This window comes from Podarcis pityusensis, assembly GCF_964106645.2.
Source record: "Podarcis pityusensis genome assembly, chromosome: 2".
In the NCBI taxonomy this organism is placed as follows: Eukaryota; Metazoa; Chordata; class Lepidosauria; order Squamata; family Lacertidae; genus Podarcis; species Podarcis pityusensis.
In genome coordinates this window covers 70,197,810-70,224,364 of record NC_138029.1, presented here as the reverse complement: position 1 = coordinate 70,224,364, position 26,555 = coordinate 70,197,810, and the positions used below count along the sequence as shown (strand labels likewise).

The window sequence follows — 26,555 nt, the reverse complement described above, 5'->3', positions numbered from 1 at the left end:
CCTCTGAACTTCCACAGGCCCAAACAACATTGAAAGTGGAATCACATATAGCTGCCCTGATACCATCTTGAGCATAGATCATCATGCTTGTGTGATAAAAAGAACATTTGGAGGGGTTATTATGCCTTGTGTTCTGGGAGCCCCTCTGCTAAATGCCTCCTGTCGCTCCATGTTTTGCAAGTGTGTCCCATTCCAAATCCCATCCAGTTTCTGCCTCCCACCTTTAAACAGTTACCTTCTGAGCTTCCTTTCTTAGGTGTTACACTTTACATGTTAGCCTATTGCAATCCATGCCTTGTCAGCTCACCAAGGTGTTCCAATTTCTTATCCTACCACTTGGCATTCTGTCTGCTGCATGTTCACCTACCTAGGAACCACTGTTGTGTATGGAAATGATGATGTGTTTGTACTCTTAATCCAGCCTACCATAGCTGTTTGGATATAAACCACAACACGAGAAAGTATGCCCAAATATGTCCTGCCCAGGCTGGGTCCAATCTATCTCTCTATTAAAATTTCATCACTGCCACTCATGCAAATGCAAAATGATTTAAGTGCTTCACTTCAGGGACCGTCATCGTTCAGCAGTTATGAAACAGCACTGCCATCCGACACACACAGCCCTCCAAAGAGCTGCAGAAGTCCTGATAAACCTAGGAAATCACAGAACAGGGACTGTTTATTGCACATATGGAATATGAAACCATTAAAGGCACATTGGCTACTGTTGCATGGTTCCCTCTGGTCCCAAATGAATATGCAGGAGGTGGCAAAGACCTATAATTTCAGATGTTTCTTCAATCTATTCTGGTAGGACACAGGGCAAGCGGTATGGCTTTGACCAAAGCAGCCAACCCTTCTGTCATCAGAAGAAGTAAACATTGTTCAGCCCAGACACTGAGGTCCAGCGCCGAGGGCCTTCTGGCAGTTCCCTTGCTGTGAGAAGCCAAGTTACAGGGAACCAGGCAGAGGGCCTTCTTGGTAGTGGCACTCGCCCTGTGGAACGCCTTCCCACCAGATGTCAAAGAGAAAAACAACTACCAGACTTTTAGAAGACATCTGAAGGCAGCCCTGTTTAGGGAAGCTTTTAATGTTTAACAGACTATTGTATTTTAATATTTTGTTGGAAGCTGCCCAGAGTTGCTGGGGAAACCCAGCCAGATGGGTTGGGTATAAATAATAAATTGTTGTTGTTGTTGTTGTTGTTGTTGTTGTAAATTGAAAGCTTTGGATGATCCTACAACAACAAGGGAGAACAACCAACTAGGAAAGGGCACTGTGCCAGGGTGCTTCTGTGGAGTGGCTTTCTACCGCACTCGACTGCAGGAGAGAGCTCTTTCCAAACTCAACTGCTTAGGCCCCCCTCCCCCCAAATCTGCCATGAAATCTTTCCGAAGAACACACTCAGGTTTCTGCCAGGACTTTGGGTCTCATCTCTATTCAGTGTGAAGTGCAAGACTGTGCTCCAACAAAACATGGCAGAGAACAATCAGCAGCGGTGGGCAAGCCATTTTTCAGGGAGAATTGCCTGCCATTAATGGTCTTCACTGGCTTTCAAAGAACCCCAAGATGCCATGGAACACAGCTTGAAAACTACTGGTATTATAGAGAGGAAGTAGAATGTGGATTGGGGAGGTTCCAATCCCCACTCACCCACGAAGCACTCTGAATGACTTTAGGTCAGCCGCTACCTCCCAGCTGAACCTACCTCCTAGGAATGTTTTGGAGGAAACAGCTATTACCAGCACAATACATTCAGTAAACATGTACAGTGGATGCTCGGGTTGTGAACGTGATCCGGGCGGGATGCACGTTCGCAACCCACAGCGTTCGCAACGTGCAGTGGCACGTCTGCGCACATGCAGATTGCGATTCTGTGTGTCTGTGCATGCGTGACCACCAAAACCCTGAAGTAACCCATTCTGGTACTTCCGGGTTTCGGCAGTCCGTAACCTGAAAAAACGCAACCTGAAGCGTCTGTAACCCTAAGTATGACTGTATGTGGCTCTGTGAGCAATTAAATTCAAAACAGCAAGAGGTGAGGTTGATATATACCTCCAACCGCACTAAATAATCATGCTGAGTTCAAGCAGACTCTCACCACCATCAGTACTGGCAGCATAACATTCAGGAAGGACCGAGAGACACTTAGGCCTATCCAAACAGAGGGAGGAGCAACAGGGCAGCCAATGAAACAGGGCCACTTTTGCTTCCAACAAGGAAGCAATGTGGAAGAGGCGTCCTTGCCTGCAAGCAGGATTACAGCACAACCCTCCCGTGGGACAAACCAATATTTGCCCATCTTGGCTTGCTAAGGAACCACCCGTGTTGCCTCCTTGGCTCCCTTTGCACATAGACAACAACACGGCCAGACCCTCCCGGCCGCCCCTTGCCTGTGTTCCTCAATCTGCTCCTCGCGCTCCCGGTAGCGCTTCTCTCGCTCCTCCTGCTCCTGCCTCTCCTGCTCCATGCGCTCTTGCTCAAAACGCAGCCGCTCGTCCAGGGCCTTCTTCCGCTCCTCCTCCTTGCGCAGCTCCTCCTCTTTCTACAAGGGACAGAAAAGAGGGAGAGGGTAGTGCTGCCCCTCACACAGAAGGGCTGGAACATGGATGAAGGGAAGGAATGACATACGTGCGTGTGTGCGTGAGAGAGAGAGAGAGATGATAGATTAGATAGATGACAGATAGATTAGATAGATGATAGAGATGATAGAGATAGATAAGATAGATGATAGATAGATGGATGATAGATGATAGTCATAGCTAATCACAGACTTGCCCTGCCCAGGGACAGGGCTTCCTTGGTAAAACCTCTCTACCTTGGCCTGCTCCCAGAACTGCTCCCGGTTGAGTCGCTTCATCTCCACAGCAGCATCAGTCTTCTGATAGGTGGTGCCCTGGAACAAAGAAATCAAATCAGGAGAGAGAGACCTGTACGTGTGTGAATGAGGACACACAGATAACAAGACAACTTGCCAGGTTCTCACTGCCCTGGTGTGTTTCACAATGCTTTACAACAGCATGGGGGTAACTGACCAGAATATTCTTCAAGGCAGTTTATAACGTATGCTGGAGGATTTGCAGTGCACCCATCATAGCCAGTGAGGTTAATCTGAGGTGAAATTATTGCTAATGGAAACATCCACTCCACTGTAACCATCTTTCTTACCCTTTATTAACAGCCTTCCCCAACCTGGTGCCTGCAGATGGTGTTGGACTACAGCTCCCATCTCCCCCTAGTCCCAGACCATGCTGGCAGGGGCTGATGGGAGCTGTAGTCCACATCTGGGGAAGGCTGCCCTAAGTAGAAACTGCTTTCAGCAGACCAGCCACACCCAAGCCCAGAAGAGGCTGGTGCTGCTTCTCCCCAGCAAGGGGAAAGGGGGGCATGGCAAAGAAGGAGCATTACCACTGGCTGCGCATTCTCATCCTCACGCAGGCGGAGACGGTGCAGCACGGGGCTGGCAATGCGGGCAAGGCCATTGGAGAGCCGCTGCCCAATGGCTCCTGGGTCGATGTCTTCCACACTGCTAGCATTGACAATGACATCCACACCCTGTTGAGACATTCAAACCACACTGAAAAATGAGGGTCCAGCCACGAAGCTGGAGAAGATGGACTAGGACCAGGAAATGGCAGGGAACGAGATTTCAGCTCAGCACCAGAGGCCACTTCATATTTATTGGGAAGAGAGCTGCTAGACAGTAGACAAAGACTGTGTTGGGAGGTGGTGGGCTCTCCTCCAATGGAGCTATTTAAGCGGAGTCCGGATGAGCATATTTGTCAGGCATATTGTAGCTTCAAAGGCGGGGAACCCCTTTCAGAGATAGCCTGCATTCCCTCTTGGGTAGTTTTCTGGGGGGCTGCTTGCCAGTGCTGGGCAGGGCCAGAGGCAAAAGCCAGCAGGGCAAAGGATGTGTGAAGTTTACCTTTGTAGAGCAGGCTCTACTCCAGCCACGCAGAAACCAGGGGCTTACACCCACCTGTGCACCCGCTACCTGCCTACCTAAACTGGGCAAGCAGGAGGCATGATCATGGTTCAAGGACATATACCAGCCAGGCAAAAGCACTTTAGAAAGCCACAAACCAGGCTGATGAGGGGCAAGGAGTAAGAAGAGTCCCAAGGGCTGGGCAGAGAGGCCTGGAGGGCCACATCTGGCCCCCTGACCTCAGGTTCGCCACCCCACTTGAAGCTGCATTTTGCATTGAGCAGGAAGTCAGATGAGGATTTAAGGCAGCTACCCTGGAGGACAACAGTGGAGACCCAGCAACTGGCACATGTCTCCTGCCAACAGCTCACGATCAAAACTCCTTGCCCATCCCAGATGTGGATCCTGTGCCCTTCCAGATGTTATTGGGCTACACTCTCTGTCCACATTTGGAGGGCCACAGGTCTTTCCACCCCTGCATTGCAGATGAACTACGCTCCCTCTTCCACAAAGTCCAAATCCCTTTTCCACAAGATGGGAAAGGACTGTTGCATAGGCACTCCCCCCGCACAACCTTCCCCAAACAGTTTGCCACTGACCTGGAAGAATTCTGCGACTTTGGCCACATGGCTGGCACAGGCACACTTGCGGGCATCAGCAACATCTTCTCCCACCTGCCAGGCATAAAGGTGCACAGGGAAGGGGAAGGTTAGTGCTGGGAGACACCACTCTTGTGAGACAGCAGCAGACAGCATCTTATTCTACATGCACATAGAGACACAGGCTACTTGGGAGAGCATCTATAGAGCTCAGAAGGAGGAGGACAAGGGTGGCACCAGCACGCAAGAAAACGGGATATTCCTCTGGATTTTTGAATGGAAAGCAAGAGCAGCAAGGATTTTCTCTGCAGAAAGGTCTTCCTTGATAATTTTGGATGAGATGTAAACCAGACATATCACTGTGCCAACAAGGTAGGGAAGCAACACTGCACCACATGCCTAAATCTGCAGCTTCTTCTAAGTCCTGGAGCTTCACTGCTTGGCAGGAGTTTTTTTTATGTCTTTTTGTTAAGGACTGGGAAATGACACAGAGAGTACATCTTATACTCCTTCACAGTAGATCTCACCCTTGCGAAGGGGGTCTTGCTGGGGCTAGTAGCAATAGTCAGCGGTTTCCAAATTGCTGGGTATTTGTTCATTTCTGCCCCTGGGCAGCACTTTGTAATGTGTTTCTTCTTTTAGGTCACCCTTCCCCAACCTGGTTCTCTCCAGATGCTTTTGGACTACAAGTCCCATCAGCCTTAGCCACCATGGGATGCTGGAAATTGTAGTTCTGCCCGGACACTGAGGTCCAGCTCTGAGGGCCTTCTGGAGGTTCCCTTACTGCAAGAAGTGAGGTTACAGGGAAGCAGGCAGAGGGCCTTCTCGGTAGTGGCGCCCGCTCTGTGGAACGCCCTCCCATCAGATGTCATGGAAATAATAATAATAATAATAATAATAATAATAATAATTTTTATTTATACCCCACCCCCCCAGCCAAGACTGGGCTCAGAGCGGCTTACAAGCAATAATAAAAAGAAGATGAATGATTACAACTTAAAAACAAAAATAAAATACAACATTAAAATAATGGAACATTAAAATATTAAAATGTAGCCTCATCGCAGGAGGAGAAGGAAAAGAAAAAAGAAAGAGAGGGAGGGAGGGAATCAAATTGGCTCCAAGCCAAAGGCCAGGTGGAACAACTCTGTCTTACAGGCCCTGCGGAAAGAAATCAGATCCTGCAGGGCCCTGGTCTCATGAGGCAGAGCGTTCCACCAGGCCAGAGCCAGAGTTGAAAAGGCCCTGGCTCTGGTTGAAGCCAATCTAACTTCCTTAGGGCCTGGGACCACTAGGGTGTTGTTATTTATGGACCTTGAGGCTCTCCGTGGGGCATACCAGGAGAGGTGGTCCCGTAGGTACGAGGGTCCTAGGACATGAAGGGCTTCAAAGGTCAAAAGCAGCACCTTAAATCTGACCCGGTACTCCACTGGGAGCCAGTGCAGCTTGAAAAGTAACTAAATAACTATCTGACTTTAGAAGACATCTGAAGATTTTAATGTCTGATGTTTTATTGTGTTTTTAATATTCTGTTGGGAGCCGCCCAGAGTGGCTGGGAAAACATAATTTATTACAGTGGTACCTTGGGTTACATACGCTTCAGGGTACAGACTCCGCTAACCCAGAAATAGTACCTCGGGTTAAGAACTTTGCTTCAGGATGAGAACAGAAATTGTGCTCCAGCGGCGCAGCAGCCCCAATTAGCTAAAGTGGTGCTTCAGGTTAAGAACAGTTTCAGGTTAAGAACAGACCTCCAGAATGAATTAAGTACTTAACCCGAGGTACCACTGTATTATTATTATTATTATTATTATTATTAATATTAATATTAATATTAATAAGGTACCCCTGCCCGTACGGGCCAGTCGTGTCCGACTCTAGGGTTGTGCGCCCATCTCACTTAAGAGGCCGGGGGCCAGCGCTGTCCGGAGACACTTCCGGGTCACGTGGCCAGCGTGACGAAGCTGCTCTGGCGAGCCAGCACCAGCGCAGCACACGGAAACGCCGTTTACCTTTCCACTATAAAGCGGCACCTTATTATCTATTATTATTATTATTATTATTATTATTATTATTATTATTATTAATGTCTGGTGGGCATCAGGCCAAAGGCAGCTGGTTCAGACTGTTAAACCCATATTTCTACAAAGACATTTTTTAGAAAGCCTAGTGAAAGGAACTTTCCACAAAAGCAGTATTTAAAGATTGTCGCAAGCTGGGATATGTCAGGTAGGATAGGAAGCAAGTCTGGACAGAAAGTGGGAAGGAGAAGGAGCCAGCCCAATGTGTGAGAGTGGTCGACCCTTTCAGATTCATTAAGGAAAATGGAATTTGTTCCACTAGAGGGCAGTGCAGACAAAACAATGGAAACCCAGCAGTCAGCAAGAGTTCTGCTAGAAAGATCAACCTCCTCCACATTGTAGGCCTCCTCAGAGCTAGCCAGCTGTATGTGGCCCTGTATTCACATCCCAAACAGCCCTCGTGCCAGCCTTCACAAATGATGGGCTGGTGCTTTTTCCTGCACAGAGATTATCTTTAGGTAAACAAAGACTGTGCACAATTAGGCCCTACGGTTGAGAGACCAGGGACCTACCATCAGCCTTTGCCATTCAGTGTTTCTCAAACCGGGGTCTCCAGCTGTTGTTGGACTGCAACTCCCATCATCCCTGACCACTGGGCCTGTTAGCTAGTGATGATAGGAGTTGTAGTCCCAAAACAGCTGGAGACCCAGGTTTGAGAAACACTTGGCTGTTTCAGATAATTCAGCCCGGCCCATTCTCCACCCTAGTTTGTACAGGGCTGCCAGCTCCAGATGTCAAGAGGATTCCTGTGCATAAAGAAGGCTGAATTTCTCCTTGTCTGACTTTTCTCACCATAGTGGGAGGAAAAGCTGTAACTGGTGGAACTTTCCCTTCCCATGCAGTACCAAGGTCCTCTTTTTGTGTGGCCCAGTCAACTTTTGCTCCCCTTCAGCACAGAGCAAGCTGCCTCTCAGACTCTTCTTGGACTTACCCAGTTAATGAGGACATATTTAGGGAGGGTGGCCTGAGGGTCTTTGACACTGCAGAATCCGTACATCACTTTCTGGTTCTCAAAATGGCTGGAGAGTTCTTGTAGGCCGCCAGCTGAAGAAGCAAAGAGACAGATTTTATTGGACACAGACCACACTGCTCTTTCCCTTAGGGACATGATAGGGCACTGCCTTTCACAGAGCCAGGGCATTGGTTCATCTATCTCGGTATGGTCTGCACAGATTGGAGAAGGCTCTCTGGGGTTTCAAGCAGGGAGTCTTTGTATCTAGAGATGCCAGGGACTGGACCAAAAACCTCTGCATGCAGAGCAGATGATACAGCACTGAACTTCGGCCCTTCAGGTGGGTAGACAGAGGAACACATGATAAAAGGGACTAATCTCTCAACTTACGGGGTGTGCCCTTGCCACTGCTCATGGCCATTTACCTCCCCACCCCATGCCACTTCAACTCTAACCCTGTTGAAAAAAATGGGATTTTTAGTTGTCGTCTATTCATGTATGCGACGACAGCAGCGAGGATAGTACTGGCCCAGAGATGAAAAGAAGACAAAGTTCCAACCAGAGAGGAATGGCTGATGAAGATGATGGACTATGCTGAAATGGTGAAACTGACTGGGAAAATCAGAAACCAGGAAGAGAAGAATTTTAAGAAGGAATGGGAAAAAATTACAATGTACTTAAGAGAACACTGTAAACAACTATAAACTTTGGTGGGATTTGAGTAATGCTTGTAATGTACAAAAAACTATGGAAAAACGAATTACTATTTTTTTAACAAATTAAAGAAAATAAGATAAGCAGAAGGGAGAAAAAAGATTGATAATGGTAACCATGGAAGGGTGGAGGGAAGTCAAGGGATTCAGAGAATCCTAATTGAAGAGGTGAATGATGTATTTGAATTTGTTATGTAAAACTTAATAAAAATATATTTTAAAAAGGAAAAAAGGGATTTTTGTTTTTTTGTTTTAGGAGGAGGAAGTTTGGTGGAGCACTGAGAACTGCCAGGACTGGATCAGCTAAGCAACATAAGGTTGCCCAGCAAGGAGGCAAGGGCAGGGACAGGAATACTCACTTCCCGAAGCAGCCAGTTTCAGGTTATCGGAGTCATCTTCGTAAGTGTACAAAGCCCTGCAAGTCAGAGAATCACACAAACAGGTTAGGAGAAGCATGTACAGATAAGGGCAGGACCGCACAAATCCTTCACTATCCAACTCCTGCACCCAGGAAATGCAGATATAGTGCTAGGTAAAATTGGAGGCTAGCAGATTTGCACATGTTGGCTTATTTTACCGAACTGGTTCTGCTCCTGTAGCCCTCGAGTAGCAGGGAGAGGAACAGAACCACAAAGCCCAACCACATAGTCACTGCGGTTGTGGGGCTTCAGAGATCTTGGTGGGATAGATACACACTCTTCTTAGCCCCCAAGGTCTACAAACTTGATTTTTAAAATAAAACGTAGGTTTCCTGGTATGGTCTATAGACCAACACAATAAATACTATTTTAATAAAATGAAAGTTGACCCTCAGGATGATGAATTCTGTATTTGTGTGGTGCTTGCACATGATGCAGGTGGCGCTGTGGGTTAAACCACAGAGCCTAGGGCTTGCCGGTCGGAAGGTCGGCGGTTCGAATCCCCACGACAGGGTGAGCTCCCGTTGCTCGGTCCCTGCTCCTGCCAACCTAGCAGTTCGAAAGCACGTAAAAGTGCAAGTAGATAAATAGGTACCACTCCGGCGGGAAGGTAAACGGTGTTTCTGTGCGCTGCTCTGGTTCGGCAGAAGCGGCTTAGTCATGCTGGCCACATGACCCGGAAGCTGTACGACAGCTCTCTTGGCCAATAAAGCGAGATGAGTGCCGCAACCCCAGAGTCGGCCACGACTGGACCTAATGGTCAGGGGTCCCTTTACCTTTACCTTTACTGCACATGATGCACAATAAACACAGTCCTGAGTAAAGGACAACAATGCCATGTCCAGAGAATGCCTCTCATTCCAGAGAAAGTCTAGATCTTGCATTACAACATAATATATTTCAACCCCTCTGAAAGCCGTGCCCCAGGAAACAGAAAGCAACCAACAGATATTTCCAAACTTGCTTCCTTCCAAATCCAAATCCAAATCATGTTTGGAGTCATGGGGAAGTAATGATGGGGTCACCCACACAAATCCAAGATGATGTTCACTGTCATAGGGTGATACATCTACCAGTGTCTTGGTTAGTGAGGGAAGATCCACAGCATGCTCTGGGATCCTATTCTATCACCCCTGAAACTTTGTTCTTCCTTCCACTTGTCCCCCAAAGAGGCACATTCCACAAATTTGAGAATTATTTGTAGAAAGCACCATGTATATTGGGCAGCAGGCACCCTCAGAGGACCAGGCCTCCTGGAGCACGCCTGGAGCAGATAAATTAAAAATGCCCTTGAGCAACAGCAAACTGCCTGTCTCATGTGCGATTCCCAGATGGGTTATATTTGGTTTGTGTGCATGCACAGACATAGAGTCATTTGAATTAAACTATTTTCAGTAGATTTCCTAAGAAAAGCTCTGCTGAATCAGACCTTTTGTCTGTTCTGAACTTTCTGCCACTAAAGAGCTAAAGAGCCCAAGACCCAAATGTTGTAATCTTTCCTTATTTGGGAGTTTCTCCATCCTCCTGGTCACTTTGGTTGCCTGTTTCTACACACACATCCCAGACTAGCAAGAGGCGCTCATTCAGGCTTCAAGGACTCATTCCAGCCAGACAAAAGTCCTTGGGTGGGAAGGAGGGCCAGTGAGGGCATAGGGAGAGCTACAAGGGCCACATACAGAAGCCTAGAAGAGTTGCATTTAGCCATGGGGCCTAAAGTTCCTCACCCAAACAGATGCAACCCAGGACTGGCCTGTGCATGCAGGATCTGGCTGGGCTCTCAGTTCTTCCTGTCAACTTGTGTAGGTGAAGCAAGCAGGCTGCCATATTTGATATCACCAAGGCAGGCAAGTTCCCTACACTGATGGCTCAGTCTCCACAGACAAGCGGCCCCTAGTGGGTTATTGCAGCATGTGCTGCAATGTCCAGTCCCCCGCAACATGATGTAGACTGCAGGGGTCAGCAAACTTTTTCAGCAGGTCCCTCAGACCTTGTGGGGGGCCGGACTAAATTTTGAAATAAAAAAATGAACGAATTCCTATGCCCCACAAATAACCTAGAGATGAATTTTAAATAAAAGCACACATTCTACTCATGTAAAAACACACTTGATTCCTGGACTGTCCGCGGGCTGGATTCAGAAGGCAATTGGGCCGGATCCGGCCCACGGGTCTTAGTTTGCCTACCCATGATGTAGAGAAAGCACTTCTAGAACACGGCTGCTCCTCCAGCCTGCCCAGAACAAAGCCCCCACCCTGCCCGCCCTTTTTGTTTTACATTCTGTCTGGCAATGCTGTGATAAGGAGAAGCGCTCCCCAAGGTTTCAGCTGGTACATCTGCCCCAACTTCACTTCCAGAAGAGGAACAACAGGGAAGAGCGATGAAAAGAGGGTGTTCAACATCTCCTACATTACGGGGGACAGTCTTCTGTTTGAGGGGATCCTCTGCTAGAAAGGTCATTATGTCTAAGTCTGGTTGAAAGACAAAAGAGTCCCGAGATGGTATGTGGGTGGGTGTGGTGCCTGCGGGATGGGATGGGGCAGGGTGCGCCAGAATCCCAGAGCCCAAGCCATGTTCTGCTCCTGTGCCCAGCAGGCCCATGCTACTTTTTTGGGCAGCGCGGAGCCTGCAGGTGCCTGAGCAACCATGCCACTCCCAGGAGAGATGTGTAGCTCGGGCGCGCTGCAGGCTCCATGGTAAGTGCTACTCCCTGTGGTGTGGTGCCCAGTGTGCCCCACCCCCTGCACTATGTCTCTGGGCAGGCACAATCACCGCAAACACAGAAGTGGCACAAAAGGGGCAAAAATAGCCCTAAAGAAGCACAAAAATGGCACAAAACAGTGCTTAGGAGCCCCACAAGCCTTTGCATCGAGGCCTGTGGGGAGCTTGAGCAAGGTTTGGAGGGAGTGATTGTGGCGTTCATTTGCAGGCTTTTTCAATTGTGTTCTCATTACACAATTGCACTTAAATGCGTGGTGCCTCGGAACGTAACCCCTGCGTAAATGGGGAGTCGCCTGTATTGTATTTCTATTCAAATTGTACTGAATTACTTCTAAATTTGCTTCCCTACAAAACTATTAGAACATGGTTTTTAAAAATGCAAATCAGCACCTGCCTTTGTCCTCTCTTTCGTTGATGCACAAGAAAGATGCTTCGCTGGTATCAGTTCCAGGTGCTTTTTGCTCAAGTGAGAGAGATCCCCTCCACCCATATCCCCTTGTCTCCTCCATGCTGCATGTGCCCGCAGGCCACATGCAAAAGGCTGAGGGAGGAGCTTCTGCTAAATGGGGAGAAATGAATGCGCTGCTGCAGCAGAGGCCTCACCCCACCTGGGGAGTAAGACCCACTCACGCTTCTGGCAGTGAACTGCCTGCTGCCCAATAAGAATGTGAGGGGTGGAGTGGGGTGGGGTGTTAAGAGGCGGAGAGGGAGAAATGGTAAAATTAAAGCAGCAGTAGCAGCATATCAATGAGCCATCAGGGCTTGTGTGAAGGGGCCTCCATGGAAACCGTCTCCAAGATACCACCCTCTCTTCCATCTCTGGCGGGGTATAGCCATTCCCTCCATCCTTTGCCAATCAGCCAGCAGAAATCAGAACCAAAGGCTTTCACACCCTAGCCGAGAGCACATGGGGGTTCTGTTCTCTTCGCAACCTCATTTCGAGACCTCATGTGAAGGGGGAAGGAAGGAGCACGGAGAATTGGTCCAGGTTGTGTGGGCGAAGAGACCGAAGGGGGGGGAACTCCCTCAGCTTATCAAAGCAACCAGCATCTCTGTGTCACCATGGCAACCACGCTGCCATCCAGCTGGGACACAGTTCATATGAGGAAGGAGGTGATTTACAGGGGAGGCTGAGTGGTGGGGGTGGGGGTGGGGGTGGGGGTGGGAGGGAGGGGGGAGGTATTCGCTGGCAGCTGGCCCCAAATGCTGCTCCTCCCGTGCGCACCCACCGCCACCCTCTCATGGCAAATTGGGAGGTGCCTTCCCTGCCCGGCCTTTCCACAGCTTACAGTGGGAGTTTGCTGAGTTGTGTCTCTTCCTGGGCATCATGTGCTCCATTTGCTGACCTGCCAAATTCTTTGGCTGTTTGCATTCCAGTAAAGGCCAGGGCGCCATATGACCTCGGTTCCTTGGGCCAGAATCCTGCTAGAGTCAGAAGGGGAACTCCGCCGGCAGGAGGAAGGATGCTGGTTGCCCGGAATCGCAGGTGGGCAGAGGGCTCCCCCTCGCAGGCATGCAAGGACAGGGTGCTGGACTAGATGGGCCTGTTGGCCTCATCCAGCAGGCCTGAGACATGTTCTCAACTCCCAACATGAACTGGTTGCCTTTACTCCCTGGCCCCAAACCTTCCACAGCCGCATCTCATCACAATATTGGCTATAGCAGAAGTTGCTTACACCATCGGTTTATCTCTTTGTTTCTTTGTGCTAAGTCTAGTCCTTTGATATCGGAGGAGGGAGCAAGGCTGCCATTAGCCCCTGGCATCCTGCCAGGGTCTAGCGGCCTGGTAAGGCCTCTTTCTGATTACTGCTTATGAGCCCTCGCCTTAAAGACTATCAGGCACAGCACCAAGCACCTGAATACAGTCACCTTTTTAGTTTTCCACAACACCCTCAACCTATTAGGAGGTGTGAGGAACTTCACGCCTGTGGGCCAAATGCAGCCCTCTAGGCCTCTCCTTCTGGTCCTTCTGCACCCCCAGTGTGTTTTTTGCCTGGCAGAGATGTGTCCTTGTGTGCTGATAACACCTCCTGCTTGCCTGGACAGAGAATAAAGTCGGATGTGTTTACTTTTGTAGTTTCCACACAATAAACTGCCTACTGCTGGCATGTAGGCCTTGGAAGGGTCCACAGAAAAGAATGCAGCTCTTGGGCTGCCTGCCACAACCAGGCAAGGCCCCTACCTCCAACCCACTGACAGAAGAGAGACCCCGCCAGATGACACCTCCTTCACAGCATATGACTGCCTTCAATAGAGGGGAGTGAACAGTTGCCAAGAGAGGCTGGAGCCCTGCCCCGAACCTCCTCATCTCACGTTCACACACATTTTGGCTAGATCAAGGGAGTAAGCAGAGGGTGTGTGTGTAACGGGATGAAGGGGCATACAATCATGCATGCTGTGGAGAAAGAGCTTCTCCATCTCTTGTAATATTAGAACTCGGGGCCACCCAATGAAGCAGAAGGGTAGGCGGCTCAGGTAGACAAAAGCAAAGTTCTGATTCACACAGCGCATAGGTAAACTGTGGGATTCGCAGCATGTGGTGACAACCACCAACTTTGAAGGGGGAATTAGACAAATTCATGGGCGATAGGGCTACCAATGGGATCCAGTATTAGAGGCAATGACTCTCAGGGTTCAAAATTAGCAGGGAGCCAGGCGCATTTTGCACCTAAAGATTCTCCATTTGCGAGCACCTCAAAAAGTCTGGGTGCCGTTTTTTTGTGCCTGGCTGACACTCAAGGATTACTGAAATGTATGTGCTTTGAAGCTTATGTTAAGGATAGACAATATGTTAAGGAGTTTAACAATAAAAAGTAGAATATTTTGAAAACTGAAGTATGGTACCAATACTTTTATTTAAACACCAAATTAGACATGTATTAACAATTTATGTTAAACATATGATATTAACAAGGTGTCACTTATATGACTTGTGCTTTACTTAATGCTTATCAAAATAATAAATAAAAGGTGTTGCCGCCCCCACCCCCAAAGGTGACGACATTCTGTTTTGGCGCCCACAACCCAGGTTCCAGGAGTCATCCTAGCTTTTCTATCCCAATTTCTAATGCTAAATTGACTCTAAAGTTGCTGAGGAAAATGGGTGGGCAAAGGCTGTTGTGCTCATGTGCTGCTTGAGGGCTTCCCAGAGGCATCTGGTTGGCCATTGTGGGGAATAGGCTGCTGGTCCAGATAGGCCTGTGGCCTGATTCAGTAATGTTGAAACTACAAGCCTGCCTTCTTACTTCTTTTCCCCAGTCACTGTGCCTGATGCTGCCATGTTCCTTGGAGTAAGCTTTGCCCCTCCCTGGGGCTTTTCCCATTGATTACATCTGGTCTTGTACCTGGGCTGAGGTTGCTGATTGGTAGGTCTTTATTTTGCCATAGTAAGAATAGAGGATGCTCAGCATTTTTATTTCATGACTCGGGGGGGGGGGGTTTACTGTGACGCGGGTGGCGCTGTGGTCTAAACCACTGAGCCTCCTGGGCTTGCCGATCAGAAGGTTAGCGGTTCGAATCCCTGCAATGGAGTGTGCTCCCGTTGCTCTGTCCCAACTCCTGCCAACCTATCAGTTCGAAAGCACACCAGTGCAAGTAGATAAATAGGTATCGCTGCTGCCCGAAAGTAAACGGCGTTTCCGTGTGTTCTGGCTTCCATCACGGTGTTCTGTTGCGCCAGAAGCGGTTTAGTTATGCTGGCCACATGACCTGGAAAGCTGTCTGTGGAGAAACGTCAGCTCCCTCAGTCTGAAAGCGAGATGAGTGCCGCAACCCCACAGTCACCTTTGACTGGACTTATCCATCCAAGGGTCCTTTACTTTTTACTGTGACCAAACTGGAAAAAACATGACATCTGTTGTTTGACTGTACCTTCAGCCAAATTGATGGGGGGGGGGGGAGAGAGGAAGAATACTATTCTTAAGCTCATACTACATGTATATTAAGGGGGTGTTGGAAAGAAACCTACAGAAAAAGAAACCCAATTCTTAAGCTTTTTCTACACATCTATGGAGCTGGATGAAAGAGGGCACCCATAGATTTCATAAAATTGGGAAGGAATATTTGCCTATGGGTCTTTTTAGCCTTCCAAAGCCATCAGCATTTCATAGCATTATAAGCAGAGTTTTATTACTGGCTATTGCTGCCTTTCATACAGCAAATGGTTAGACAGTTCATCTGTGTGCTGAAAGCACCCACGTCAGCTAAAAGTAAGCTGCCTGTTGGTTCTTAGAATAGCATATTTTTACCCAAACAACCTGAAGGGACACTCAAATGTTTGGATGAGATTAAATGAGAATGATGTTATAAACAGTATTGCAATTGATTTGCCAAAGGATTTTTTTTAAGAGGCAAGAGAAGAGACTTGGGGACTGTCGTGCCAATGCTATGCTGTTCAATACAGCTATGATGCTCTGATATAAAGGTCATCTCTTGAAACAAAGGACGTCTGGTAACTATGGCTTATGCAGACATGGAGTCACATGAAGCATACACTGAATTTATTTATCTATCTGTCTCATTCCGACAGGAGGGGGCCATGGCTTTCTGATATAGAGCAGTATTCTTCAACCTTGGGTGCCTATTTGTTGTTGGACTCCAACTCCCATCATCCCCAGATAGCTGAGCCAATGGCTAGGGATGAATGGTGCCTCTGGGGCTGGCCAGGGGATGCTGGTTGCAAGGAGCTGAGGTGGAGTTAAGCAAGCAAGCGGACGAGGGAGCCCAGCGAGCTCTTGCTGTTGGAAATGGACAGACTAGTGGCAGGCAGGGCGGGCAGGCACTGGCCTTTCTTGTGCTTGCTGTGTGCAAGACCTGTCTGGGAGCTGAGCGCCCAGTGCTGAAGGGGAGCCTTTCCGCCAGGCAGGCCCAGCAGCGCCCACTGCTGCCTCCCAAGGTAAGGTGCTGCCCTCACATTCACCTTTGGCCAGTCTCCATTGGGCCAGTAAGGCTGGGGCCATCCTCTTCCTAGGCCCCTGTGGGGCAGTGTGAGGAGGCACCTCTCTTTGGGGCGGTAGCTCCCAGACCAGGGGCAGCAGCAGCAGCTGCTCAGAAGCCTCCCAAGGCAAGGGGAGGAGGCTGAGGGAGCACTCCACAAGGAAGGGTGTTCAAAAAAGAGCAAGAGACCACCAGTTCTGCAGGGGTGACATCACTGGGCTCCTGAGCCCCACAGGGGTGCCACAGAAAGAATGTAGTTGGTCAAGGGAGCTGTGGACTCAAAAAGGTTGAAAACCTCTGCTCCAAGGCAGAGCTGGATAACCTTTTTGGCCCTATGGGGCTGCCCACCTGTCAATTGTATGTCATTGGGTGATTTGGTGCTTTGGAGCATCCAAGTCAGGATTTCACCTTGGAAGCAGCAACATGTAGCTAATTCTCTACCCCTCTTTTTGTTTTAGAAGGGATTTAAAGGCAAACCCCTTCACTCAGCCATGCAGGGGCAACTGCTCAGCCATTGCAGAATTAAACCCTATCCTTCTGCTTATCAGTTGGTGTCAATGAGTGGTATCTGCTGATTGACTTGGCATCAAAATGGAACCCTTGGTGTGTCAAGAATGGTCAGAGATTCCACAACTCTGCTCTAAGGAGCTCATGCAGCCTATATGTGAGCTATCTAGTGCTATCCTCATTAATGAATTTGTGGAGACACTGCAGACCAAGTAAGGATGCTTGGCTAAAGGCCATCCAATGAGCTGCTTGGCTGGATATGGATTTGAACCCAGGTCTCCTTTATCCAAGCCCAGCACTCAACCCCCTATGCTACCACACTGGTTTTCACTTTATACCCTAAGATAACAAGAATTTCAGAGACTATACAAGCCTTGCCAACCCTGACACCCTCCAGATGTTTTGGACTACAACTCCAATCAGTCACTGTGGCTTGAGCTGATGTGAATTGTAGTCTAAAACATCTGGAGGGTGCCAGGGTTGGCAAGGCTGAACTACACTGTTCTGTTATTTATCATCATATTATCCTAAGCAAATTGGGGTTGGCCACTGTTTATCCACCTCAGGGGATTAAATAGGATAACCTTCCATAACACCACACTGACAATGGAGGCTGATGCCCATCGAGATGGGTAGGGCAAAGGACAGGTGGTCAACAGTAGATGGAACCAGAGCTTTGGGGTCTGGTTGAGACCAGACTGAGATTAGTGGGGCAAAGCCCTATTCACTCTTATGGACCTGCCTCTACTGTACATGAAGTTTCTTGGAGGAAAAGTGGGACACAAAAACTTGATAAATTATACAATTGTCAGCAATTTAAAAAAAAAACGAACAAACAAACCCTTTTTGTTTTCTAAACAGAAAGTGCCCTAATTTTGCATGTCTCTTTGACTAGATCCTGTGCCAGAATGTCAATAGTCTGCCTTCTGGAAACTTTACCAGCTTCCTGCATAGTACAAACAGTGTGGAACATCTGCAATTGGGACATGGAGAGCAGAGACCCAATATGATTTGCCTGCCCAATGCATTACTTTAAATCAGAGGTGGGGAACCTTCTTCTGATGACGGTTCATTGGGTCACATGAAAAGTCAAACAGGGGCCACAGCCAATGATGGGCAGAGCCATCATCAAGAGCGGGTGGGGTCTGCAGGAAGGCATAGCACTCTTTTTGTACCACACCATTCCCACTCTACCTTTCCCAACGCAGAAGCAATGCCAGGGTTTTTATGCCATGGGGGGCGGACAGATGGACGGTGTGCTGGAGAACGGAAGAGGGGCTTCAGGAGGCAGAAGGGCTGGAGGATGCTGAAGGCTGCCTGAAATCAGGGCAAGGACCACACGCCATCCCCTGGAGTCTGGTTCCCTAACCCAGCTTTAAATGGTTTTGTCAGTTTCTCTCCTGCTTGTGATTACTGTTGCAAGTAAGTTCAGACCTATCGGAAAAAAACAGGAAATGCACCAGGAGCTATATAGCACTCTGGTTTGCCGTTCAACATTCCTGCATCTATATACCCAAGGCAAACCCTTCTATGCAGAAGAGTGATCAGCTTCTGCCATGGTGGTGATGGCTGATGAAAGCAGGAACTGATGAATGGTTCATCAGCAGGACATTTTAAGATGTTAGACCCAAAACAAAGAAGGCATATGTGTGCACACAGCACTTGGCTCTGCTTCATGTAGCAAAACCACCCCATCACTGGGATACTGGGTTTTGTAAACTCTGGGTACGAGAGCATAATGCGCATTCTGCACATATGCAGAATTTGCCAGCAAGCTGCTTTTTAAGAATAACAAAAGATTCTAGCTCTCATTATTGTAGACACGCGTTTGGAATGACGTCGGCAGAGTCTGATATTCATAGTCAGGCTGCACTTCTGCTGATTAGTGGTGTGTGCAGGATATCAAAATGGCGCCACCTACCTCCTTGCGCTCTGCCCACCCGCTCCAAGCCCCCCGTTCCCCCTTCTCTCAGATCCCTTCCCACTTCTGTTTTCTGCCACCCGAGCTCTTGCCCCAGGACTCTAAATCCTTTTCAGGACTTGCTCATTGCAGAAGGGGAACTATGCAAAATAGAAGAATGTAAATAGTTTGATTTGCATAATTTATTTTCCACGCAATATAATTTATACTCTTTGGTATCAAGCGCACATAGCACAATCCGCTGCGAGACGCTGCGAAGCAATTTAGAGTGAAACTACCCACTGCAAGGCAAACACCGGGGTCTCTGCCCTGTAACATTCATTTTCAGGAGGTAGGGGCATTTTCAGGGAAGAATTGGTAGGGGTCAACATCACTGCTCCATTGCAAACTGGTGTTTCAGTGCCAACTCGACGCGAGCCAGTTCTGCCCCTGCCCCCAACAGTCCCCCCCCCCCGCTTTTTCCTCCATATCAGAGGCTAGAAAATCAGCTGGAAGAAAAACAACCCATCCTGCACCCCAGGGTATATATAGGGAGAAATTAGCATCTTCAGTTAACGTTCGGCACCTCCACCCCCCAGCTGTTTCTCCCTTACAAATACAGTGGTACCTCGGGTTAAGTACTTAATTCGTTCCGGAGGTCCATTCTTAACCTGAAACTGTTCTTAACCTGAAGCACCACTTTAGCTAATGGAGCCTCCTGCTGCCACCACGCCCCCAGAGCACGATTTCTGTTCTCATCCTGAAGCAAAGTTCTTAACTCGAGGTACTATTTCTGGGTTAGCGGAGTCTGTAACCTGAAGCGTCCGTAACCTGAAGCATATGTAACCTGAGGTACCACTGTAGCTCCCTCTGCATTACCTTTGCAAATGCACATCTGAGAAACAGGTTTTTGTTGAAGTAATGTGTTGTGTCTATAAGCTCCACCTTTGACCAGATTCACAGGGAAATCTCCAGGCGCAACCTATATAGAGAGGGGGCTATAGAAGACCTACCCCCAAACTGTAGCAACTGAACCATGGGGTGGCACCCTGTGGCTGCCTAGATGTTCCTGGACTCCAACTCTCATCAACCATGACCATTGGTGATTCTGGCCGAGGCTGATGGGAGTTGGAGTCCCGGAACATTTGGAAGGCCCTCATGTTCCCCATCCATGATCCAAAGCCTTCAGAGTTGGTGGGTGCTTCCCATCCAGGAACAAGAATGTGCTAGTGCTGTTGGAAAAGGCGCAACGCCCCATTGCTCTTCTCCCCACCTTCAGTGAATGCACCAGAAGAGCTGCAGCAGCACCAACTAGCGCACTGGAAGGAGAATGTGCTGGCTAAGCATTTCTGTGTTAGGTGGGCACTGCACCCAGCCCAAGCCAGGACAGAAGGGAAACAAGCTATGGACAATCCCTTCTCAGTCCCTCATGTATGAAGACGAGAAAATCTAATGAGTTTAACCACTGGCAAGAGAACCTAACACACTTATGGCCATCCTCTGCAAATCTCATGCCTCCCTGGAAGAACTCTGGGGAGAGAGCTGTGGGTGGCACAGCAGGGGCAGGGGCAGGGACTGGCATGGAAAAGGAGCAACAAAGCTGCCCAAGTGGGAATAGCAGAGGACTGAAGAAGAGGTGTCAACATATAAAGCAGCTTAATAGTGGGATGCTAAGCTTCTGGCTCACACCAAACCCAATTTATCCTGCAAGGGTCGTACAGCCACCATCCCCATAGTGGAAAGGCATGGTGCCAAGCAGCACCCTTCCCATGGCTGGCTAGGCAAGGCAACAGCCACACTGCAGGGAGCCGGACACAGATAATGGCACAAATGAGATTGACTCTAATCCAAAAAGCCAAATCCGCTAATTGGCAGCTCAGGACCAGGCTCTTTCCGGGAACGTAGCTGCAGCTGCTTTCGGAGAAGACCTTGTGATCAGGCACACCTCTGGGCCCAGCAAGCGACAAAGGCAGGATGTGAACTCGAGTCCCTCTTGGTGGGCACATGTCTTACTGGCCCAGGCCACGCAGGCGCTGAGGCAGCGCCAGCAAACATGCCAGGATACTCAAAGCCAGCTCCAGAAGGAGGCAAGATGGGAAAGATGCCAGGGACTGGAGGCCAACAAGGGCTGAGGGAGCTAGGAAAAGGCAACGAGGATGTCCTTGATTTCCTGTATAATAGCTGTCCTGTATAGTTATATCTCACTGGTTAAGGAACTATAGGGGTATTCTGATGCTCAGGAACCTCTAGCATCCTAATGGGGGCCCTGCGGATATTCGCCAGCGTCAACAGCAAGTGAGAAAGTGGCTGTGGGGTTCTTACCTAGATTTATATGGCTTAGGAGATGGGGACCACATCAATCTGTGCTCAGGGTTTATCAGCATGAATTATTCTCTCCCTGGAGAATTCATTAGCTCGCATGCACATTGCTGATTCCTCTTGGAATCTGGACACACTCCCTATGAAAGCAGGTTCCTTAGGGAAATTACGTGATTGCGGTTCCAGGGCTCACAGAAGGTCCAGCACTGCGAAAGACAGTCCACGGCAATCTGGGGGGGGGCAACTCACCTTCCTCACAGCCCATCGAGAAGAGGAAAGAACACCTTCAACCTCAGCCTGGGCCGTATTATTTCATGTTGGCCTCCAGCTTACAAATGAGATATATATAGCCCGCAAATTATACTATATGTTACACACACAAACATGGAATCAAAAGCCAGAGATTAGTTGGGCGGAATGTCCTCGCAGCCGTGAAGTCGCTGCCGTTTTGAGGGCAACAATGAGGCTGAACCAACATAGGCAGCTAAACGCCGACAAAGAGCACGTCGACGCATGTGGCATTGCAGAATGAAGAAACAACGGTCGGGGGCTGGCAGGGCAGCTCGGGGTGGGAGCGCATCAGAAAGCAAGAGGATTTAGGGGCTTTCCAGACAATGTGGTTTTCAGAAGGGTAACGAGTTCTGCTTACTAATTTACTGGGCTCCTGCCAGATGATGTCGCCCCAGCGAGAGTATCTCTTACTGAAAGTAGGGAAGAATTGTGGTTCCCCAGAACTCAACCCACTCAGTTCAACTGCTACGAATCTGAGATTCTTTTCCCGGGGAAGCACACTGACTGCACTGGAAAGTACTGTGCGTTTGGTGGCTGCTGCAGGAGTAGCGGGGGAAGTGATTAGTTACCGCCCATGACATGATCTATTGCACTCCTCATTATATGATGGACTCCACATTGTGTACTTGTGTCATCCTCCAGAACACAAACGAGAAAACCCAACCCTGTTATCCAGGCAGTAACCCAGTTTGGAAAGGTGGATTAAATGAGTTATTTCCTTATCCAGGAAATCTCAGTGCCAACAAAGGCATCTAGGGGCAGAAGGGCTGGGCTAACAACCCACCCGCTTTACCTTGGCTGAAATGTGTATTGGAGGAGAAGCAGGAGGAAGATTAGCACACAGTGAGGCAAACAGTTTAGAAACTAAAATTTGGTAGAACCATCAAAACTTCAGAAGAATGGACAAAGCAGAAGGGTTGTGCTGGAACAAAGAGAAAGGCAGGTTCTGGTATCCTTCATCTTGAATTAGCTAGAGAATGAGGACACAGGGAAGGCATTAGCTTTTTAGGACAGAGCCTAGTGTTTGAACTGGGCTTACTTTCTAAAAATGGCATTACCCAGTTCTGCTTTCTAGAAATGGTCTCACCAAGCTGGTATCTGGCCTAGTGTTCTGTCTAGCAACAGTAAACAGTAAACATTCGTTTTTGAAACTTTTTGGGGGGGGGACTGACATGGGCTTCTCAATTTTGGAGGGCCTTACTACCTAGCAGTTTGAAAGCACGTCAAAGTGCAAGTAGATAAATAGGTACCGCTCTGGCGGGAAGGTAAAAGGCATTTCCATGCACTGCTCTGGTTTGCCAGAAGCGGCTTAGTCATGCTGGCCACATGACCTGGAAGCTGTACGCCGGCTCCCTCAGCCAGTAAAGTGAGATGAGCACCGCAACCCCAGAGTCGGTCACGACTGGACCTAATGGTCAGGGGTCCCTTTACCTTTACTACTTACAGAACTGGTGTCCCTTGCTTGCCCCTCTAAGTAGCTGGGAAAGGGTGTTTTCTTGACACAGGAGGCAGGGAAGTAGAATCCAGCTCACAGGAATTTGAGGACAAGCTGCCAAAGGACCATGAGACATCTTCAGAGCCCAAGCAAGAACACTTGGTATTCTATTTTTTAAAAACAAATTACTTGCTTTATTTTTTATTTTTATTTTTTTTTTTTTTCACTTCTACAGATGCAAAACGCCCTGTGCCAATGCAGCAGGGAGTGCTTGCTATACTTTTACAGTCTGGGAGGAAGGAAACAGGAAACCTGCATCCCTTCTCTCCTCTCCATTGCAGACATTACCCACCATTTCCAACTGAATGGTTTTGTCTTTTTATTTAACCCCCACCCCTTCTCACTTTAAGATATGACTACTGCACGCTGCCTCTGCTTAGGGCTGAAATGCATGTGCACCCTTATGTGTTGTTTTTTTTAAAAAAAGCAAATAAAAATAGAAAGAGCCACAAATAGACTTTCTGGAATCTAACGAAATGTCTATATCCTCGGCAGCGGGGTTTGTCATGCTATAGCAGCAGCAGCATCAAGGATGGCCACAATGCTTCCACTAAGGAGATGGGGGCAGGGGAAGCAGTTAAAAAACAAAACAGTGAGAAAAATGGCCCAAATCAGAAAAGTGGAGGGGAGGGGGAGAAGGAAGGATGCTTTGATCTCTGCATCACGGCATCCAACAAAAAGTGAGTGGAAGTTTAGCTAATGTGTTTTTACGCATCCCTTCCTTTAACAAGGAGCTTGGGGGATGTGCCCCTTCCTTCCCACTTTGGGCTGATGGCTAGAAGCCGGCCCAAGGTCACCTGGAAAGAGTGTTAGAAACTCAGATAGATAAGCTAGGCACCAAATTGCACCTTAAATCTAGGCTATGGTTGCTGCAATGGAATGTCTGTTTGCAAGGGGGCTGGACTAGATGACCCTTGAGATCCTTTCCAACACTACGATTCTATGATCTCGACTACATCTGCTTGACAGTAGCTTCTGCTCTTACAAGAATTTGCTCGTCCCGCTATGCAAGAAGGAGAAACACAGTGGAAATGGAATTGACTACCATGGACTAAGGCGGAGGATTTTAAACTGGCACCCAGAAATCTCCACGTACTGTAGTTGCAACTGCACCTGCACCAGTAGCAAAATGCACTTGGCGAATTTCGAACACAGCCTGGAAAGTATTGCAGTCAAGCGAAGATCTGGGTCTCCCAGGTCTCAGTGCAACACTCTAACCTTCCCACCACACTGCAAAATGTTGTGTTCCTGCCTGAACTCTCCAGCTATGGCCTCTGGTGGGGAAGGGGGGCTGCCTTGCATTGGGCAGAGAAACCGCATAACACGATTGGTACCTTTGGAATGAATGGAGCGGATAACTGGTTAGCTATCTGCGTGAATCCAGAGCGGCTCTGTGTCCCCTTTTCCCAGGTGACCTTGTGGAGCAGCCAAGCCTAGCACTAAAAGCAGAGTCACCCACACTCACCTCCGTTCGAACAATGGGTAGCTAATTTTAGTAGTCTTTAGCCACTGCTAGTTTGGCCCCCCCATCCCACCCCGCAGCATGCCCCAAGCTAGCAGCTGGAGTCAAACATTTCCAAGGGCACCTGCAGGCATCTGAACTTGAGCGGACAGGGAGAGATAGAGCCCTTCACAAATGACAGGGATGTCTGGCAGCCCTATCATGCGAGTGGGGCAGAAAAGCTCTGAATTCCCCGTCTCCAAACCGAGCAATTAGGCTGCTAGCAGGGGCTGCATACAACTTCTCCCCGGAATATAATTGCTCCCCACGGGTGGGAATGGAAGGAGATCAGCAGGAGCTGTTTTCCTTTCACTAAACAGAGCCCCACTGAGGTCCTCCCAGCGGCACAACCCACCATTGCCACCAGCAAGCGGCAGGTGAGCCCCGGCTTCCCTTCCCGCTATTTATTATTGTGTTTATACCCCACCTTTGCAAGGAGCCTAAGGTGATGTACATGGCTCTCCCCTTATCACCCTCACAATAACCCTCAGAGGTAGGTTAGGCTGAAGAGTTGGTGGTTGGCCCTTCTAAGGCCACCCAGTGAGCATCGTGGCCGAGTGGGGGATTTGAACCCTCGTCTCCCAGGTCCTGGTCCAACACTCTAACCACTACACCACCCTGGTTGCCTTCTCTCTTGCACTCCCAGCCAGCTCTGTAGTTTGAAGTGCCAGGATCTTGTCCAATGATCTGTGTGTTGATCCTCACTCCTCTTGCAGAGCTGGTGGGTTGCAGCATGCTTCTTAGTACGAGTGAAGCTGCAAGGCCTAACCCTCTGCTCTGGATCATCCCACCATGGGCTCGTCAAAAGGAGAGGAGTGTGGGGCAATGAGGGGCTGCCCAAGCCAGACGTTCTGAAATGAGAGGTGGCAGCAGCAGAGAAGAACTTCCACCCAACCGCACCCAAGAGCACCTGGATCCTTACTGACCTCCAGAGTTTCTTAATGCCTGCAGTGTGAAAGGGGGCATGAAATTCTCCTAAAAGGAGATAAGTTACACCCACCCACACCCACTTAGGAGGGGGAGCTCACCTATTCCACGGCAGTCATCAATTTTACTTTTCTGTTTCTGAGTAAAAATAAACCACGCGTGCACACAATACTCAAAACATGACCAGCTTGTGTTTAAAGAGACACCCTCGCTACACCTTCTCCCACCAGGCCACAATTCCAAAAGGAAGCCTTCTGTACTTATGGCTTACGGCTTATCCCAAGTGCCTGCAGTTAAGGGAGGGCTGAATGCATCAGGCAACAAAAATGTTTTAACCACCAACCAAGTATCCGTCCGCAGCCAGGGCCACTGCAAGCATCTGCTGCATAGCCCACCAATAGCACCAGGTTTCTGCAGACAGAGCAGGAACAAGACACCAATCCCTGCTGCCTGCCCCCCACCCCCAGCCCTAGAGTGGAAAGGGAGAGGAGCAGACCCCCACCCCCAGCGCCACCCCCCTTGTGCAGCCCCTGGCCCATACACATGTGTTTCTAATGCACCGCGAGCCCCAGGGAACCCGTGTGCAGAAAAACGGCACCAAATTCCTTTCTGATCGAGTAATGGGCCCCAGCAGCCTCCGCATGGGGGAGGGGCAGCTTGGACCACCAGACCCTCCGCAAAGGGGAGGGGGAGGGAGGAAAGAAGCACATGAAACCTCCTCCTTTGTGGAAGGGGCAAGGCCGGAAAACAAAGCTTGGCCTGAAGATGGGGAGAGCATTTAGGGATTCTCAGAGAAAAGAAGGACTAACTGTCATCAGGCGGATAACAGCTCTGGGTCCCGTCCCCCCGCGCAACTTGCTCTGGATTCCCCAGTATTAGGCCACAGCCTCTGCAGGCCTGCGCTCCAATGCAATCCGCACCTGCGCAACAGGGAGCATGCCTTACAAAGAGCACATGGGCTAATGTAATCCAAAGGCAATGGAAAACCAAAATGCGGGCAGCTGACTCTCATCCAAGGCCCACATCTAAGCACTCCCCCCCCCACACTTCCCCCATGGTAGCCCAGGAACACCCCCCCTGCTAGCTCTTTGGGCACCAGCTTCCAATCAGGCCCACATGTGGCATCCCTACAGCTGGCGATTCCAGAAAGCACAATTCAGACCGGGCTGCTTCCTCAAGGGCTGCCAGTGGCCTGGCCATTTCGCCACCGCCCTGGTGGGCCAGTCCTGTAGAAGGTCACAGGTGGATGGGAGGCAGCAGCAGCAGCAGC

At 49.1% G+C, this 26,555-nt stretch overlaps 1 protein-coding gene and 1 long non-coding RNA gene across 11 annotated transcripts in view; one reads left to right on the top strand and one right to left on the bottom strand.

Annotated features, from left to right (window-relative positions):
- Window positions 1-26,555, bottom strand: part of DBN1 (drebrin 1) — a 43,463-nt gene that overhangs the window by 8,494 nt on the left and 8,414 nt on the right. For 2 of the 10 annotated variants that reach the window (XM_080988158.1, XM_080988163.1), the window contains exons 2-7: window positions 8,633-8,688; window positions 7,540-7,652; window positions 4,528-4,602; window positions 3,409-3,555; window positions 2,819-2,896; window positions 2,394-2,545 (exon numbers count right to left, since the gene is read on the bottom strand). In XM_080988158.1, coding sequence (XP_080844284.1) covers window positions 2,394-2,545; window positions 2,819-2,896; window positions 3,409-3,555; window positions 4,528-4,602; window positions 7,540-7,652; window positions 8,633-8,688 — 621 coding nt within the window. Of the gene's footprint in view, window positions 1-2,393; window positions 2,546-2,818; window positions 2,897-3,408; window positions 3,556-4,527; window positions 4,603-7,539; window positions 7,653-8,632; window positions 8,689-11,800; window positions 12,034-12,699; window positions 12,722-12,756; window positions 12,864-26,555 lie in introns of those variants that run through there. The other 8 variants (XM_080988161.1, XM_080988159.1, XM_080988160.1 and 5 more) reach the window with 8 other exon arrangements.
- On the top strand, window positions 12,187-14,245 carry LOC308467732. The gene is made up of 2 exons (XR_013981274.1): window positions 12,187-12,523; window positions 12,788-14,245. It is a non-coding gene; the product is annotated as an uncharacterized lncRNA (long non-coding RNA).